The sequence below is a fragment of the Triticum aestivum genome, chromosome 3B, assembly GCF_018294505.1.
Source record: "Triticum aestivum cultivar Chinese Spring chromosome 3B, IWGSC CS RefSeq v2.1, whole genome shotgun sequence".
NCBI classification, from domain to species: domain Eukaryota; kingdom Viridiplantae; phylum Streptophyta; class Magnoliopsida; order Poales; family Poaceae; genus Triticum; species Triticum aestivum.
The window spans coordinates 353,395,291-353,415,165 of record NC_057801.1 but is presented as its reverse complement, the minus strand read 5'-3'; the positions used below and the strand labels follow the sequence as shown (position 1 = coordinate 353,415,165).

The following is a 19,875-nucleotide window of genomic DNA, read 5'->3' as shown; positions in this document are numbered from 1 at the left end:
TCTCTCCTTGCCGTCGCCCGAGGCGCCCTCCCGCAAAGTCCGAATGGCTTCGGGGAAGGTGGCGGCGAGGCCCTTTTCTAGCTGATCGGCGTGGCTGTAGCGGCCGTGATCCATGGATCCGGGGCGGCGGCCCCATGGAGAGGCGGCGGCGTCCTCATCGGGACGGCGCCCCGCGGCGGCGGCAGGTCAGATCAGATCTGACCTCAATTGCGGCGGCGGCATGGTGGGTCTGGTCTCCGGTCAGATCTAATCCGGCTGGTGCAGCCTGCTTCATGCGCGACGACGGTGATCGGTGGCGGTCCCCTGCAAACGATGCTAGATGGAGGGTCCTCGAGCAGATCTAGGTGAAACCCCTACTCTTGCCACGTTGCAAGGTCGGCGATGGCGGCGTTTTTTTTGTCGTCCCCTTTTGAAGGCATCGTCGTGGAGAAGCTCTAGACTCCTATCTGCTACCTCCGGGGGAAACCTTATATCAATCGATCGGATGACGGCGGTGCTCACATGTCGTACCCCTCGACAGCATCATTCTTAGAGGTGTGCATAGGCTCGAGGGACCAGTGGACGACATCTATGGTGGAGTGGCGTTCACTGTGACGCATCGACGTTGTGGAGTCTCGGCGGGGAGGCGCAGCAAAGTCTCAACGACGGATGCATGATGATGGACGCACTTAGGGAGGAGGCGTTGTCTGGCGCCATGGGGGCGTCGACGGCAGGCTAGCAAGGTCGATGTATCAATACCTGCTCTGAAGATGGATTGATGGAAAACGGCGGCGACGACCTATGAGTGCGTCACACCGGTTTGTGGCCCAGACCCGGTATGTGGCTTGGTTGGGGCCTCCAACTTTAGATAGTATGTGGCTCGGTTGGGCCCTCCGACTTTAAATGTTAGGCTAGGTGAGAAGTCTAGGTGTTCGGCTCACACTTTCTGCACCCCTTCATCAATGGATAGGAGTAGCGACAGATATTGCCAAAACGGTGGCTTCAGATGTATTGATGTATTACTTTGTAAGGTCTTTGTGAATAATTAATAGTGACTGGATGCATCTTCGAGATGCAGAGGCCGGGGGTCATCCTCCTTTTCTAAAAAAGACATGCAACAAGTTTATGATACATTCTTGATGTAAAGAAATGATATGATGCGTGCGATAGAAATGCTAGACGCAAATTTACTCCACGAATTTGCTTGTTCTTTGGCTTCTGTAGCCACATTGTAAAATCCCCTTCGTCATGATTAGCAATGTCTTAGTGACATATAAAGTCATGCCTCGTCTTCAAAAAATAACGCATGAAAAGATCAACCATTAATTCTCTTGCTATTGTTGAGATACCAGACAAGGGCAGAACATGTGGAAAAAGAACTGCAAAACATGTTTGCTAAAAAAATGGCAAAATATGTCGATGTTCATCACATAAGCCATGCCACGAAAGGTGATTACAGATAGCCATCAAGCACTTGCAGGTTAGCATATACATCCCGGGAAATCCCGATCAATTAGAAATGGCATCAAATAAATACATGATACAAAATGCAGTGGCACCATAATAAAACATCAGACGAGCAGAGATTACTTCACAAGCGGTGAAGTCAGAATGTATATGTCGATCTCATCCAACGTCGGGCAGTCGCGCAGCGTCAAGCTGTGTTCATTTGCCAGATGCAAGAGACAAATGAAATAGAGGTGTTGCGAGATTTCAGTCGTTGAAACATCTCTGTTACTGCATGGAAGATCATGCAGTACCTTCGTCAGGCACAGAGACGATTCTATGCCATCTCTTTCCTGCAGGACCAAGTACAATCAGGCTTAAATACTGTAAGTAATTTCGTACCCAAACCAGAAGACGGGAAGGGAAAATGGTTCTTACCAACAAAGTAAGGAAATCATAATACTTGTGAAGAATGTAATATAATGTGTGCACATGGCGATGTTAATTGTTTACATGTAAACTTATTCTATTCCCCTGACAAAAATGTACATGTACTCAAACCTGTTAAGTAACAATGTTCTTTTAAGGCCGTTAAAATGCATGAGTGCACTATGCCACTACCGGAGTATATGTAGATGCATACGAATATAGGTTCATTAACTCCAGTTGCCCGTGTTGCTAATGAATACTCCCTCGTCTTGTGTCCCTCAAATGGATGTATCTAGCACCAAGTTAGTGTTAGATACATCCATTTAAGAGACAAGCTTGGGACAAGCTTTTTCGGACAGAGGGAGTATAAAGTCAAGTAGGAGGGTTGATTTTAAGTACTATACTATTATTAAAACCCTTGTTTTTTGTTTAAAGGTACCAATAAAACATGGGCAACGTATTAGGTATGTAGGTGCATATGAATGTAAGTACTCCCTCCGTCCGAAAATACTTGTCACTGAAATGGATGTATCTAGATGTATTTTAGTTTTAGATACATCCAATATCATCCATTTTGATGACAAGTAATTCCGGACGGAGGGAGTGCTACATAACTCCAGTTGCCTGTGTTGCAAATGATCCTTTTTTCAAATATTGCACGTTTGGTCACAACGAAAATTCTTATGTTTTCTTAAATCAAACTAAGAATATGTGGCACCCAAAAAATTGGCAAACCACAACAAATTTGTTTTCGACGGCTAAAGGTATTTCTTTTCAGTCCCTCAAAGGTTGGACACATCCCGCCCACAGCAATTTGAAACATTCCAGCGATGAGCAGTAAGGCTATTGCTTATTACAGTAAGACAAATAGAATATCCTTACAAATATATAATATGTATACTATCAAATACGAAAACTCAGACCCAAAATGTCACCTTAGTCTAAGCAACTTGATTACCAAAAACTGTTTTGGACCAAGAAAGACAGTGAATGGCAATAGCATGGTTGTTACTTGGTATATACTGTATTACTCCCTCCGTTCCTAAATACTCCCTCCGTCCCAAAATTCTTGTCTTAGATTTTCCTAGATACGGATGTATCTAATACTAAAATGTGACTTGATACATCCGTATTTAGACAAATCTAAGACAAGAATTTTGGGACGGAAGGAGTATTTGTCTTTCTAGAGATTTCAACAAGTGACTACATACGGAGCAAAATGAGTGAATCTACACTCTAAAATATGTCTATATACATCCATATTGGTAGTCCATTTGAAATCTCTAAAAAGACAAACATTTAGGAAATGGAGGGAGTAGATTACAATGGCCCCGTATGTAATATATCAAAAAAATGCATCAAGATATGTAGCATTGCAATGAATAGGAAAAAAAGTCATAATCATGACAAGCGCTACATCAAAAAAATTGAAGAAATTATTGTGCTAAACAAGTACTTTTAAGAGGGGATGCCACAGCTAATCTACATAAAAAATGACAATTAGACCTATATTTGATGGTAGTACGTACTCCCTCCGTTCCCAAATATAAGTCTTTCTAGAGATTTCAACAAATGACTACATACAGAGCAAAATGAGTGAATCTACACTCTAAAATATGTCTACATGCATCCGTATGTTGTAGTCCATTTGAAATGTCTAAAAAAACTTATATTTAGGAACGGAGGGAGTAGTAACCAAAGCACGTATATTACCAGATCAGCAGTCTTAGCAGATGAATGAATGTGATTCCAGAGCACTTCCTTTAAGGCATGAACATCGACTTGTTTCGATACCTTGTCATATTGTACATCGATCCTATTGACCTATTATTCAATCACAAAGAAAACAGGCATCAGCTCAGAACTGACCAACGGCCCAAAAGTAAAAGGGTAAAATGGTTATACCACAAAGAGCAACATAAGTCAATTTCAGACTTATAAGAGTCATCAGCCTGGAACAATAAAAAATTCTGTATATAACTGTTTGGTCTTAGCACGCTGCCCAAAGGCCAACAACTGTAGATTGGAGGAGCCCTAGGTAGTCGAGTATAGACTAACCCGATGTTGCACAGACATTATGTGGCATCATCAGTATCAGAAACAGTAGTTCATAACAGGGTATAATGTGCAGAAGAGGGTCGATAGATATTGGCTGGCTTGAAAGCAAGATCAGATGATTGTAGGAAAAAATAAACCAGTGGTGATAGAGAAGACTTGACATGGGAGGAGTCCGTAAAGAGCGATCTGAAGGACTGGAGTATCACCAGAGAACTAGCCATGGACAGGGGTGCGTGGAAGCGTGCTATCCATGTGCCAGAACCATGAGTTGGTTGCGAGAACGTATCGGTTTCACCTCTAGCCTACCCCAACTTGTTTGGGACTAAAGGCTTTGTTGTTGTTGTTGTTGTTGGTGGTGGTGGTGGTGGTGGTGATAGAGAAGACTCTTTATGAGGAAAAGGTCAAAAGGACAATTATATTTCCTTGCATTCTACTACTAAATTACAAAGCACGCCCATGGACAGACTGAACTAGCCACTTAAGACTCAAACTTTATCCTGATAATCCATTTTAACCCAAATTCTTATGATAACATACTACCCAAACCAAAATACTAGCAATAACATTGCAAAGGTACAGGCCAGATCCAGAGCATATTGAAACCACACTATTGATGAAGTCAGACAAACTAATACCCCAAGTGGCTGACGAATTGTTGGACAACTCTATGCAGAGCCATGAACTCATGAAAGCATCAGACATTCATATGTGATTTTTAACACATTAGCCATTGATTCCAGAAAAGTGAAAATACAATCAAAGCATACAGAAATATGCCCACACTAAGAAAACAACCTGGGTCAGTGCCCAATGAATAGGAGTGAAATTTGGACATCAGTGGCACAGGTAAAGGGTATGTTTGGTGTAGCCAACATGTGCCTTACCAATTTTTCGGCCATGGCCAAAACTTTGGACTTGGTTTGGATGGTTGCAAACTTTTTGGCATGCCAATAGCTCCTTACCCACTCTAGTAATTTTTTTAGCCAAGGTTGGCCAGCTCTTGGGCACACAAAACCTTGATCAAAATTGTCTAGCCAAATGTTTGGTGGGGAAGACACCCCAGGTATTTAACATGTGATTTCCTAATCTAGGGAACTATTAAGCAGCACAAAGCAAAGTTTATGTGCAGGTTGAATATGAAGTGATTGATCATGCACAAGATTGAATCAATAGGGGTGATACATCGCTAAATTCCAAATACAATTGATGGATTGGCGCAAGTCAAAATAGCTAAAAAGTAGATAGAGACAGTTCTTCAAAATGGCTTTTAACTCACCATCTCCGCTTCGCACTGCAAATCCATTAAGCAGTATTCAAAATGTGTGACAAGAAGAGTGTAGCTGTTGCAATGTTATCACTTCCTGCCCCTGCTTTAATGCAGTAAGAGACCGAGTGGGCATGTCATCTAATACAGTGGTCCAGTATCATGAACAATTTCATAGATGTGCTCACTTTGTTTGTGCATGTGGTGGCCTGGACATATGTTGTGCAGTTCGAGGGTGCACTCCTGTAAATACTCTTCTGTGTACACTACAATTCTTTTGTTATTGAAAGTTTATGATTGCTACATCTAACAAAGATCAATCCCTCTAAAGGTTAAGATCTTCCCACGGAAGTTATTTCGAGGCAATTTTCCCTCTAGTGATCAGATCTAGAAGGGGAATGGGCCAAATTCCGGGAATTGCGTGTTGGTGCCCGATGACGAAGTTTATGTGGAGCTGCGCGAGGGAACTCCTGATGTGCAACTGGAACCATTCTTGTTTTGGTGATTTCTTCAATTTAAGTGGGGACACCTTAGGTCAATGACGTAGGATCAATTAGACATGAGCACAGAGTTGGGCTCTGTCGAATATTAGAAACAAGTTGACCATCAAGTGGGTGATTCCTATTAGAGGAGCAACTTACCTTTATTGCATACCACATGGGGCAAATATATAGTAAAATAGACAAAAAAAACTGTTAAATCAAGCAGGGGGGGGGGGCGAGAAGACAGCACATCACAAGAAGATAATGCATCATGGGAAGATACAAGAGAAGATGGGTCATCGAAAGAAGACAGCACATCAAGAGAATGAAGCATTGTGCAAGAAATCATAGCCCAAGAAACTGGCAGCAAAGAAACTCGGCGGCAATAAAGTTGACATAGATCGACGACGATGCAAAAGGAGGCCATAAAAATCCTATTGAAGACAACAAGGACCAGAAAGACCACAAAAGTTGTATTAGAAATGGACTAGGACCAGAAAAGAAGGCAGATATATAAAGGTTTGGTGGCCTACTGGCCTCGCATGGCATGAGAAACCCGAAAGAGCAACGAATTTCGTGGACACAGCGGAAAATATAGAACTATGAAGCGCATACTAGACTAGGCGACGGGCCAGAGAGACTGACGATGGTGGCAGCAGAAGAAAAAATCAAGCCAGCCAAGCTCCCAAATGGCATGAGTCACAGCGGCGAGGGCCAGAAGGCAGAGTACGAGTTGGAGGCCCGGCCTAGCAACGGCCTGATTCGTCCAATAGTGATACGTTACAAAAAAACTCAGTCTGATCCTATGTTTTTAAGGCGGTAAGGCGAGGCGAGGCGCTGGGGGGGCGCCTCACCGCCTAAGCGCTAAAGCGTAAGGCGAGGCGACGCCTTAGAGACGTGCATATATAATATATGGCAGCCAATTAGGAGATTTAACAACTAGCATTAACTTAATAAATTGTACATACATATATAATAGATGGCCACCAATTAGGAGATTTAACAACTAACATTGACATATAAACTGTTACCAAAGCATAGGCCTCAAATCATCTTGTGTATATGACAGAACGGCGCCTTTGAAGTTCAGCTTCATCCTCCTCATCAATATATCGCTCCATAGCTTTAAACTTTCTAGTGTTTAAGGAATTGTGCATCTCTATCCTAATCTCCATGGATGCCTCGGGACACTTATCCGCATCACTGGAACCCCCAGAAAAGTGCTGCTTTAGCCTTCTCACTCCACCATGGACTATCTTGCCACACAATGTACACTGGAGTAAATCTTTCCTCTCTAAATCTGGCCAGAACCCATACTTCCAGGCTGGATCATCTGATGTAGCTCTTCTCCTAGGATCATTGGCTAGATCCATCAGAGCAGGTACACCTGGCTACTGTCAAAGAAAAAGAGAGAAGAGCCAAATCACTAGAGCAGCCAGATCAAGCATGGGGAAGGAGAGAAGCAATGGTGGGGCTGCTGCCTTGTGGGTGGAGAAGCAGATCTGGGAAGAAACAGATGCAGATGAGGAGCGGGCAAGCACATCTAGCTACACTGCTGTGCATAAGAGAGGCAGCACCTAACAGTTAGTAGAGGAGCTGTGCATAACAGAGCAGGCAAGCATGGCAAGCTACACTGCTGGATGGAAGAAAGAGGAGAGGGGGAAAGGGGGGAGAAGAGAGGGCTGAATTCATACCTTGATGTGGTGCTGATCTGCTGGAAGAGGGTTGCGTCAGAGGAGGATGGGGAGGAGCTGCAGCCAGAGAGGAGGGGGAGGAACTGTGGCCGGAGGGAGGAGGCTGGCGGCTGCCGCAGATCTGAGGAGGAAGCCTCCGTCAATGGTCCAGAGAGGAGACAGGAGAGACCTCTCGCGTCGATTCACTCTCTCTTTCCCCTTCTCATAACTGGTCGCACCTGAACCAATGTTTCCCGCGCCTGTGTTCCCGCCCAGGTCAGTTTTCCCGCCTGCAATCTCTGTTTCCCTGCCTGACAAGCTAAGGCGTCCGATTTGGTCTGAGGCGTGCAAGGCGGCGCTAAGGCGGACGCTTCAGACGCCTTACAGCCTAAGGCGGACGCCTTACACGACTGTCTAAGGCAAGGCCGACGCCCTGAGCCTGGAGGGCGCCCTGACGCCTAGGCGTCGCCTAAGCGACGCCTTACGGACGCCTTAAAAACAGAGGTCTGATCTCACCACCGGGTCGAGGTCGTGATCCGATTTGAGCAAGGAAAACAGAGAAGACAACAGGGTATGAACTAAAATGGAGTGGTGGAAACAATCCAGATGTGACGAGACGAAAAAGAAGAATTTGATCAAGATTGATTTGGACGAGTTGCACGTCCAGAGAAAAAAAACTAAACCAGGGCTCATGATATCATGTTAGAGGAGCAACTTATCTCTATTGCATGGCACTAGGATGCCATTGGCGAAGAAGGCAGAGCACCATGGGGAGCACCGATGGCAGCAATCAGAGCTCTTCACTCTACAATTAGGGCGGCTAACGGTCAATCCTAGCTCGTGCCGAGTGCTAAGTTGTCGCCGTATCAGACATTTGATATTTCTTTTATTGTTTGATTTGTTTTGGGCTGTAATTGATATACTGATGAACTCAGTGCGGTGTTTGTATGGTTGGGTGCTGGCTGTTTGGGGCTTTATATAAGCCTTTCGTGTAAAAACATCTAAGATTGTGCTTAGATCCTTTGAGAGACTTGAGAGCATTGAGGATTTTAGGTGCAATCAGCGGCTCAGCGCACCACACCTTTAGTTCAACATTCAAAAAGTTAAGGAAAACATCTTTTTTTTTCCTACGTGCATCTACCATGAAATGAAAAATCAGATCCAGATTCAATCCTAGTCACTACGAAACAATAAAGGAAAAAATTGACTAAGCATAGTACTCCCTCCTTATGATTATCTATGGCGCGTAAGCTTTTGGCAGAAAATTAGCATACAGATGGTCGTTGCTGAACCGCACAGTATCCTGTAACATACGTGGTTGTCTGATCCATGAAAATAGCAAACAGGGTGGCTCTAGAGGAGAAATTGCGCGGGAAGACCTAGGCAAGGTGGGCTCTGTCTAACCGCAACATAAGAGTTCCAAATCTGGCTTTACTGTACGGGAGAGAATACCATGTGTTGGGAGCCAGAAGGTAGAGTTCCAAATCTGCCTTACATTTTTGGCTTTTTTAGAGAAGTTTATGTGCCTAAGATTTTGGGAAGGGGGGAGTACTAGTCTACTAGATAGCACCAGAACATTGTTTCATTTCAGATTTGGAAATATTCACTGCTGAATTTGTCCCTTTTGGTCTTTGATGTGTGGGTAAAATTTTGATCTGAAATTGTATGGCATGTTTACATGCATGTCTTCTGAATGTTGTCAAGTCATTTCAGAGGTTTGCATACCATTATATTGTAAACTATAGAACTTGGTGCACAAGTCCACATAAGCGCCTTAGAGCATTACTAGTAGTACCCCTAAACCCTCAAACCCTCAGAAATAACCGCTTTTTTACGGGTTGACACGAAAAAATCGCAAAGAATAGAACCCATTAACCCTTAAACCTTCAAATTTTTTTAGAGGCTCAACCCCTATTCTCCTTCCCAGCCTGTAGAAACAGGGGTTGGCAGCCCAACCCCTCCCCGACCCGGTTCCCTCGCCAGTTTCGTGCGGGAGGGAGTTTTCAGCTCCCCCTCCCCCGATCCGGCCGCCGCCGGCCTTCGGCCGCCCTGCCCGGCCGCCCTCCCGCCGCGCCGCGCCCCGGCGCTCCATCCTCGGCCGCCCCTCCGCCTCCCCGCCCCGTCGCGCACCGTCCCGCCGCCTCCCCGCCCCGGCCGCGCCTCCTCCTCCCCGCCCCGACGTCCCCTCCTGCCTCCCCTGCGCCGCCGCGGCCCGGCCGCCCTCCCGCCTCCCATCAAATCCGTCAGCTCCGCTGATCCGGACGAGGCAGAGCACAAGCTCCCGGTCGGATTTGGCCTCGAGGGCCTCCGGGGCCCGATCCAAAGCCGCCATGGCCGTCCCCGCGTGAGCCCCATCGTCCTGCGTGGCCGGCGACTGATCCCGCTTCGACCTCGCCCGTGCTTCACACGTGGGAGATGACCACGCGCCTCTTCTTCACCCGCGCTGCAGCTGCGCCGTGCGGGAGCAACGCCGGCCTGCGCGTGCCTCCAGGCTCCAGTGGCCGTGCAGCACGTGCGTATCAGAAGGCTGCATGTTCTTGATTATCCTCTGAATCTGAAAGCCTACTGGCAGCAATCACAGATGCGGCAAAGTATCTACGGCGGCAGCAAATTTTACTTGCTAATCTCCTTGCGTGTTGCGCTGGATGGATTTAGCAATTACGATGGATGGATCCATGTGTGTTGTGCTTAATTGCTTCTTTCTGAACATGTGCAGTACTAGCAAAATCCAGCTTAGTTTCAGTTTTTAGAAGTTTCAATAGTAGAACTCACTTTTGGCAGTATAGTTCAAAGAAGACAGCTGGTTCAATGACAGTTTTAAAGGTTGGGGTTGACGCAAAGACTAGAACCCTCAAATCCAACCCTTAAAGCAGTTTAAGGGTTGGGTTTGAGGGTTCTAGTCTTTGCCCTTGTTTTTCAACCCTTAAAAGTGTCAAAAAGTGGCACTTCTCAACCCTTAAAACTGCTACAAGGGTTTGAGGGTTTAGGGGTTCTACTAGTAATGCTCTTAGTGCATACAACCCACTGCCTGACTTGGATCCTCAAACAATTAAAGTGAAATATGGAAATGTGTATCTTGGAGCCATGTAGCAAATTTCCAACTGCTTATTTCAATATTGTTTGCTATACATGTCTTGACCTTGGATCAGTATATTACTGTAAACTTGTAACATAATATGGCAAAGACAATCACAAGCACTAAATACAGCCGGTGATAGTAATTGCTCGGTGGAGATTAAACCACTATCTGCCATTTAAGCCTACAATATTGTTCATTTGATGATTTTTCTGGCCATTGACATTCAGATGGACACAGAAAGATAAACATACAGGACAACGTCCAAATATAAGTACATAGAGATGAATGTAATTAAAGCAGAAGGGGCAGAGGATGCACCTGTCTTGGTTTGGCAATAAGATTTACTGGCTCTTCCACATCACTAGCCGCATCCCCTTCATCAACATGATCATTGCCCAGGTCATCATCATCCCAAGGTCTGGATGGCATAAAGTCATCGCTGTTGTCCCTTGAATCATCTATAAGGAGGTCAAAGGCACCGTGGACCATTGTACCAGATAAATGATGTCAGAAAAAACAACAAAATCACATCAACAGAAATATAGGCAAACAGTACTCATGAAGGCATAACCTAGTATGAGCTGCAAGCTTTGTTTCGCATTGCGGTGTATTCTGATAAATGGGATCATCTAGCCAGATTTTATCAAAATTATCATTTCCTTGACTTTTTTTTTACTTTTGAGTCTATTTTTCTGCAGCAGATTATAAAATAATTTCCTGGAAACAGCCTCTTCCAGAAATGCAGGGAAAGGCTGCGTACAAAAGACAAAGTGGTCGGACCCTTCCCCGGACCCTGCGCAAGCGGGAGATACGTGCACCGGGCTACCATTTTTTTAGATTACAAAATCAACTGTAAGCTGAGACATACTGCTAACGGAATGCTACCTACTAACATCAATGTTCATAACAGATTAAATCTTTCCCGGATTGTGTAAATAGAGCAATAAAGTCTTTAATCAAAACCAGCAAGTCCAGAAAGAAGTACAATAATGCAATATGATACACGAGGAACAACAATTTTAACTTGTAAAGACACATATAGTATAAATAGAAAGAAAAAAAGTAAACCTATTGTTTTCAAACTTCAATTTTTTGCAGGTCCAGAAAGAAGTACAATAAAGTCTTAAGCAGGAAGAAAAATCTTCAATTCAAATACAGAATGCGAGAATGTAACAAAACTTACCAAGTGGTTTTCTTCTTCTCCGAGCCAGACACTGCAAAAAAAGGCGCACAGTTATTACAGCCGATCCTAGGCCCGTATCAAGAATAATTTTCATGGAAGTAAGCATTACCAAAATATCTGGAAGAAGAAATAATTTAACAAGGCTTTCGAGTTGGTAATGGCAATCCTCTGGAAGTTTATTGTTGCAGCTACCCTTATTTGCAGGCAGCAACAATGATTTTGGGTTCTTGGGAGGTGCAAAAACATTTGCCTTCTCATGTTCCAATGCTTTGGTGAAATCAATATCAGGCTCCTCTTTGCCTTTCTTCTTCTTTGCCTTTTTTGCTACTTCCAAATCACCAGAAGAAGTTTGGGCAGGCTCCAGATATAGACAATGGTAAGCTCAGTATTAAATAAACTAGTTTGAAATGGAATCAAAATAGGACTAGCCAGGGTTTACCTCTAACTTTTCGATATTTCCAATGCTCGGGTCCAGCCCAAGCATTTGTTTTGGAAGAGAATCCCGCGCCGAGTGACAACAAATCTGCAATTTTCTCGAGCCTTTCATCTACATCAGGACCGTCTGGACCCTGGAAAGTGTACTCACAGTCATCGGTTCCCTGTATACCAATACACAGTCAAGACAACAAATTTGTAGAATCAGGTTTGGAGCTTTGAACCTGTAACAAACTATAACTGTTCTTTTGTACTACCTTGAATGTGGGTATTGTTCTAATAGAAGAGGAATAGCAATACTCAGTTGTAGGCAGCAGATTATAACAACAAAAGAAATGCTTGAGGTACAAGATACAAAATGTAAAACAATAATTCTACCCTATGACTAATTAACTTTTCCTCATATGCCTTCAAATACTCCCTCATTTCTAAAGATATCGTTAGGGAGTTGGACACAAGAGTTAAGAGTGTGAGTGAGATGTCCATGTTACCCTTCAGTTATTTTCATGCCCTTATCTTTTTTATCACCAAGGAATTAAATTGCCTCTTTTTCCTCCTAAAAGCAAGACACAGAATCACAAGAAGTCAAGAAGGATTAATTAACTCTTTTCTTGATGGCATTGATGAAGCAATAAACTGGAACACCGTCACTAAAGTTGCGTTGTAAGTTTAGAAAGACCAGTATTTTGAGGAAAGTTCGAGAGGCTAAGAGGATTTCTATTGTGGAATGGAGGGAGTGCATGGATAAGTACATAATGCACAAGTAAACAACAGATAGTTCCCTAACCAGGTAGTAACTATTTTTCTGAGTTTACAAGTACCTCTTCATAGTTTGTTGAGTTGAAATTCATTGGGTTGCAGTTTTCATCATATGCACTGTCCTGATCATCACAACCACCAAAATCCCAAGTTCCACAATCAGGTGGCATGCTGTCATCATTACTGTCAACCACCTGATCTTCCATCACCAGCATTTGCCCGGAAGATGCATCATGTGATGGCCTTTTATTTTCTTCATCAAACTGAGCCACGATATCCCTCAAGGTAGGAGAGATGTCATTGGATAGAGGCATGTGAACTATCATTTGCTCAATTTGTTCTGTCAAAGAGTAGTAGCAACTCACTAAAATCCCATTGGAAGCAACATGTAAAGAGCATACACAGCAGAGCGACAAACTGATATTACCTTTAGCAAATGAAAGATCAATCACCTCAGCCTTCTCAGGATCAGATAAGATGCATTTGTCTGGCGCTTCAAACGAATCAAAAAGCACACAACAACTGCCATATACTCCAAGATTATACAATAAGAGCCCCTTTGCTCCACCTTCATCAAACTGAGCAGTGGTCTGATGGTATAGAGGATCCACCGTGAAGGCAGCTATAATTGCAAATAAAATGACCTTGTAGTTTCAGCCCCATTATAGAATTAATAAATTCCACAGAAGCACAATGAGAAAAGGTTTGAAACATACCATCAAACTTCTTCACATTAAGAGCCTCAAACGAGGACTCCAGCGTCGAAGCAGGTGAAATCTGCATAGCCGAAACAGCATTGGCAAGATAAAGGACAAGTGAAGTGCAGGTAGTGAAAAATCGTATTAAAGAAGTGTACCCTCCTATCAACATCCTTTTTGTTGACGCCTTCTTCTTGTGCAGGCTCTGCATCGCCACCTTCTCCCAAATCTTGTTACAATTTCCAAATCAAAACACTGTAATGTAGTTGTGTAGCTTATATTTTTATATGGTTATTAAACTTGCAACTATGAACACAAAGCTAAGTTTATGACAATAGTAAACAGATAGGGAATTCACAACAATAGTCATATAACAATATAAAACAAAAAAGATGTACCAAACCAAACCTACGTCATTCTCAGAAGGTTGATGCCTCATGCAAAGTGCACACTCGTGTAAACCAGCGTAACATGGTAATGTAGCACTGAGTGGTTTCCCAAAGAAATGGTAATATTGCACTGTAATTATTACCTTAACAAAAAGGTGCTAAGGTCGTCCTGATATGGTGATATTTTTAAATTAAAAACCTAAAAGATGTTCTTATTTTCCTTTGCATCAGTTTAGAAACTGATCTTATCAGTAAACCACAAACGGACGTCATGTATGACAGCTTACTTCAGAGTTTAGCTTGCAAAGTTGGTTTCCAGCATTATAAGAGTATTTGCAATTTATACCAAGCCGCTTAAACAAGACAAATAAATTCAAATTGGTGCACAATTAGAAGATACTAACAACGCAAGTGATACATACCAGCCTCTTAAACGAGACAAATAAATTCAAATTGGTGCACAACTAGAAGATAACTCCGCCTATGTTGTCTCAACACAGCCGGTCCCAAGCCCGGGTAAAGGAGGAGGGTTGTGATAGGCTTGGCGAGCCAACGTAAAAACTCAGCCACTCTTATGGAGATGAAACCCAAAAGATTTCCGTTGGGGCGTAACCCTCTCAGCGACGCGCCACATCGGAACCCGGGTGTGGTGGAAAATGGGCAAGGGCCGGGCCGTCACCCCTCAAGTGGCGCGCCGTATCTTGATCCGGATACGGTGGCAAGTGAGCGAGGATCGGGTCGTCGCATCCTTAGTGGCGCGCTACATCGGCGCCCGGATGTAGTGGAAAATGAGCAAGGGTCTTCGCATTTGACTCGACAAGTGCGAAGGGTAAGGAAGCTAGCCGAGCCTAGGAGGATTCGCTTAGGTAGTTGGAACGTAGGGTCTCTGACAGGGAAGCTTCGGGAGCTAGTTGATGCAGCGGTGAGGAGAGGTGTTGATATCCTTTGCGTCCAAGAAACCAAATGGAGAGGACAGAAGGCGAAGGAGGTGGAGGATACCGGCTTCAAGCTGTGGTACACGGGGACGGCTGCAAACAGAAATGGCGTAGGCATCTTGATCAACAAGAGCCTCAAGTATGGAGTGGTAGACGTCAAGAGACGTGGGGACCGGACTATCCTGGTCAAGCTGGTAGTTGAGGACTTGATTCTCAATGTTATCAACGCGTATGCCCCGCAAGTAGGCCACAATGAGAACACCAAGAGGGAGTTCTGGGAAGGCTTGGAAGACATGGTTAGGAGTGTACCAATTGGTGAGAAGCTCTTCATAGGAGGAGACCTCAATGGCCACGTGGGTACATCTAACACAGGTTTTGAAGGGGCGCATGGGGGCTTTGGCTATGGCATCAGGAATCAAGAAGGAGAAGATGTCTTAAGCTTTGCTCTAGCCTACAACATGATTGTAGCTAACACCCTCTTTAGAAAGAGAGAATCACATCTGGTGACTTTTAATAGTGGCCAACACTCTAGCCAGATTGATTTCATCCTCTCGAGAAGAGAAGATAGGCGTGCGTGCCTAGACTGTAAGGTGATACCTGGAGAGAGTGTTGTACCCCAGCATAAGCTGGTGGTTGCTGACTTCCGCTTTCGGATTCGTGTCCAGCGGGATAAGCGTGCCAAGGTCGCTAGAACGAAGTGGTGGAAGCTCAAGGGGGAGGTAGCTCAGGTGTTCAAGGAGAGGGTAATTAAGGAGGGCCCTTGGGAGGAAGGAGGGGATGCGGACAATGTGTGGATGAAGATGGCGACTTGCATCGTAAGGTGGCCTCGGAGGAGTTTGGAGTGTCCAGGGGAAGGAGAAGCGAAGATAAGGATACCTGGTGGTGGAATGATGATGTCCAGAAGGCGCTTAAAGAGAAGAAAGATTGCTTCAGACGCCTATACCTGGATAGGAGTGCAGACAACATAGAGAAGTACAAGATGGCGAAGAAGGCCGCAAAGCGAGCTGTTGGTGAAGCAAGGGGTCGGGCATATGAGGACCTCTACCAACGGTTAGGCACGAAGGAAGGTGAAAGGGACATCTATAAGATGGCTAAGATCCGGGAGAGGAAGACGAGGGATATTGGCCAAGTCAAATGCATCAAGGACGGAGCAGGCCAACTCTTGGTGAAGGACGAAGAGATTAAGCATAGATGGCGGGAGTACTTCGACAAGCTGTTCAATGGGGAGAATGAGAGTTCTACCATTGAACTGAATGACTCCTTTGATGAGACCAGCATGCGTTTTGTGCGGCGCATCCAGGAGTCTGAGGTGAAGGAGGCTTTAAAAAGGATGAAAGGAGGCAAGGCGATGGGCCCTGATTGTATCCCCATTGAGGTGTGGAAAGGTCTCGGGGACATAGCGATAGTATGGCTAACCAAGCTTTTCAACCTCATTTTTCGGGCAAACAAGATGCCAGAAGAATGGAGACGGAGTATATTAGTACCAATCTTCAAGAACAAGGGGGATGTTCAGAGTTGTACTAATTACCGTGGAATTAAGCTGATGAGCCATACAATGAAGCTATGGGAGAGAGTCATTGAGCACCGCTTAAGAAGAATGACAAGCGTGACCAAAAATCAGTTTGGTTTCATGCCTGGGAGGTCGACCATGGAAGCCATTTTCTTGGTACGACAACTTATGGAGAGATATAGGGAGCATAAGAAGGACTTGCATATGGTGTTCATTGACTTGGAGAAGGCCTATGATAAGATACCGCGGAATGTCATGTGGTGGGCCTTGGAGAAACACAAAGTCCCAGCAAAGTACATTACCCTCATCAAGGACATGTACGATAATGTTGTGACAAGTGTTCGAACAAGTGATGTCGACACCGATGACTTCCCGATTAAGATAGGACTGCATCAGGGGTCAGCTTTGAGCCCTTATCTTTTTGCATTGGTGATGGATGAGGTCAGAAGGGATATACAAGGAGATATCCCATGGTGTATGCTCTTTGCGGATGATGTGGTGCTAGTTGACGATAGTCGGACGGGGGTAAATAGGAAGTTAGAGTTATGGAGACAAACCTTGGAATCGAAAGGGTTTAGGCTTAGTAGAACTAAAACCGAGTACATGATGTGCGGTTTCAGTACTACTAGCTGTGAGGAGGAGGAGGTTAGCCTTGATGGCCAGGTGGTACCTCGGAAGGACACCTTTCGGTATTTGGGGTCAATGTTGCAGGAGGATGGGGGTATTGATGAAGATGTGAACCATCGAATCAAAGCCGGATGGATGAAGTGGCGCCAAGCTTCTGGCATTCTCTGTGACAAGAGAGTGCCACAAAAGCTAAAAGGCAAGTTCTACAGGACGGCGGTTCGACCCGCAATGTTGTATGGCGCGGAGTGTTGGCCGACTAAAAGGCGACATGTTCAACAGTTAGGTGTGGCGGAGATGCGTATGTTGAGATGGATGTGTGGCCACACGAGGAAGGATCGAGTCCGGAATGATGATATACGAGATAGAGTTGGGGTAGCACCAATTGAGGAGAAGCTTGTCCAACATCGTTTGAGATGGTTTGGGCATATTCAGCGCAGGCCTCCAGAAGCTCCAGTGCATAGCGGACGGCTAAAGCGTGCGGAGAATGTCAAGAGAGGGCGGGGTCGACCGATTTGACATGGGAGGAGTCCGTTAAGAGAGACCTGAAGGATTGGAGTATCGACAAAGGGCTAGCTATGGACAGGGGTACGTGGAAGCTTGCTATCCATGTGCCAGAGCCATGAGTTGGTTGCGAGATCTTATGGGTTTCACCTCTAGCCTACCCCAACTTGTTTGGGACTAAAGGCTTTGTTGTTGTTGTTGTTGCACAACTAAAAGATACTAACAACGCAAGTGGATACATACCAGCCTCTTCCCCCCTTCCTGCGCGGTTGATCCCACCGAGCACCTTGTACGCCTCAGAGTGCACCGAATCCACACGCAGAGAATAGATCTTGACGCCAGCCTCTAGCGTGCAGCTAGCCTGGTCGCAAAACCATAATTTGTTTCCTCGATCTTATGATTTTATAAGAAAAAGAAACACAAAGCTGTTCCCAAATTGAAACTAAGAAAGGAAACGGAAGATCATATCACGCGCACTTTCTGGAAGTTGGTCTCGTCGTCCTCCTCCTCCCCGGCATGGATGATCTCGCTGAGGTGGTCGATGAGCCCCAGCTCCCACGTATTCTTCTGGTTGATTTTCTGCCAAATTTCCACAGATAGAAAAGAAAAAAAAAAACAAGCTTAGTAAGATCCAGGAGCGATGTAGGGTTTTGACGGTGAGTGAGGCACGTACGTTCTCCGAGGCGAGTTTGATGCAGTTATGGAATAGGTCCATGACCTCGTCCCGGTTGAGGAGGTTGGGATGCGAGGTCTTGGGCGCGAGAGATGCGGCAAGGGAGCGTCGACGGACGGAGGCCGCGCGGGCCATGGCGCGAGCGCGAGCGCGCTCGAGCTGGTCGTCGTTGGAGCCGAGCGGGAACGCAGGCGGCGGCGACTGCAGCAGCAGCCTCGAGCCGAGCGGGAACGCAGGCGGCGGCGACTGCAGCAGCAGCCTCGAGCCGACCGCCATCCCACGGGCGGGAGGCGGAGTCGGCGCCTGCGGGGGGGCGGCAGCGGAGGCGTCCTCGGCGGGCGGCATCTCGTGGGGAAGGACGGCGGCGAGGGAAAGGGGATCGGGTTCGGGGGATTTGCGGGGGTTACTCGCACCGCTTGGGGTCTCCGTTTTGGAGGAGCCTGGTGTCGTTTTTCAAATTTTCGGGAGCCGCTCGAAGCGGCAATCGGCGACTCGTGAATCCAACGGGCAGTTTTTTTTTCTCTCCGATCCAGTGAGCTGCTTTTTTTTTCCTCGGTACCACGTGCCCATGCGTTTACCATGATATGTAAAAGTAGTGATCTCCCTCTAGATTAATCTCACTTCAACACAAGGTTGACCACATGATGATGATTACAGAGGAATGGTTACACCAATGGAGGAAGAACACATGAACTGGAGGAAAGGAAAAGGAAGGAGATAGGGAAGAGAGGTAGCCGCCGCCGCCGGTTCGTTGATCCACTGGATGCCCTTGACGTCGCCTCCTCCCAGGCTCTTATCGCTTTCGTGGTTTCCGAGCGGACCAGGCCCCCTTAGCTGGCCCAAGGGGCCAGCCCAAGCACATGATGGTAGGAGGGTTCCTAACATCCCTCCCTCCTTGAAATGCGGCTTAACCTCAAGTCGACACCACCGAGAACCGTCGGGATCCCATTGCACTTGGTCTTCCTTGACTAGCTTGAAGTCAGGATGGTAGTCGAAGTCGAGGTTGAATTGAACGACGAGGTGGTAGTTGCCGTTTGTGACTCCATCCCAAGAGGCACCGCGGAAGTGGTCGTTGCCAACATAGTCTTGATCGAAGCTGAGGTAGTACTTGTGGTCGATGGAGCCCTGCACAACGACGACAGCGACACTGGTGATGAAACCCCTCCCTCCTTGAAAAGTTTCTTGATTGGAAGTTGAAGTCCTATAGCCTTCCTGGACGTCCGTGAAGCTCCCTAAATCATCAGGTGCGACACAGATTTTTTCCGCTCCTCGTGGACTTGCATGACTGATAATAAAATGGAAGCAATAACCCCCATAGTGTTATGAGCTTGTCAAGTCTGCAATCAAGCTCCAATGTTCCAGGCAAGAAATAGATGGTCATCCACTGATTTAGTTCGCCGCTGGCCATTGGCTTCTCCATTCTCAAGTGGATGCATATAGGAGTCGCATATGCAAGCCAGACTTTAAACAGGTAATGCATCAGGAGAGTCAATGCACATGTACTGCATATGTAGCTCGCAAGGCCTCCAGAATCCCACAATTGCTCAAAGTGATTGTCACTAGCAGAAGTATCAGGAGAATACATTAGCTCTGTTGCATATTGTACGGTCCGAGCAGCAAGCAATCTTAGAATTTCCAAATTCCCACCATAAGGACTGGCCTCACCACAGCAGATTACTTCATATAGCAGCCCAAACACTACACAGTGCCATGGATGTTCATAGCAACTAAGCTGCCATCGTTTCAGAGCCAGAA

The 19,875-nt window shown here is 45.7% G+C and overlaps 1 protein-coding gene across 1 annotated transcript; it reads right to left on the bottom strand.

Annotated features, from left to right (window-relative positions):
* Positions 1-1,347: 1,347 nt before the first annotated feature.
* Positions 1,348-18,547, bottom strand: LOC123069881 (condensin complex subunit 2). Its single transcript, XM_044492839.1, has 13 exons — positions 18,121-18,547; positions 17,925-18,026; positions 17,691-17,808; positions 13,644-13,714; positions 13,504-13,564; positions 13,215-13,409; positions 12,850-13,127; positions 12,033-12,192; positions 11,703-11,959; positions 11,594-11,624; positions 10,729-10,868; positions 3,568-3,678; positions 1,348-1,778 (listed from the first exon to the last, which is right to left on the bottom strand). The coding sequence occupies exons 1-13, from the start codon at positions 18,463-18,465 to the stop codon at positions 1,566-1,568; spliced, it is 2,082 nt and encodes a 693-aa protein (XP_044348774.1). The 5' UTR covers positions 18,466-18,547; the 3' UTR covers positions 1,348-1,565.
* Positions 18,548-19,875: the final 1,328 nt, after the last annotated feature.

Excerpts from the sequence above, each read along its gene's own strand:
- LOC123069881 (XM_044492839.1), bottom strand. The coding sequence starts at position 18,465 with ATGCCGCCCGCCGAGGACGCCTCCGCTGCCGCCCCCCCGCAGGCGCCG. Across the intron at positions 10,869-11,593 it reads GAGAAGAAGAAAACCACTTG|ATGATTCAAGGGACAACAGC; the intron begins GTAAGTTTTGTT and ends ACCTCCTTATAG. Across the intron at positions 1,779-3,567 it reads CTGCTAAGACTGCTGATCTG|GAAAGAGATGGCATAGAATC; the intron begins GTAATATACGTG and ends TTGGTCCTGCAG.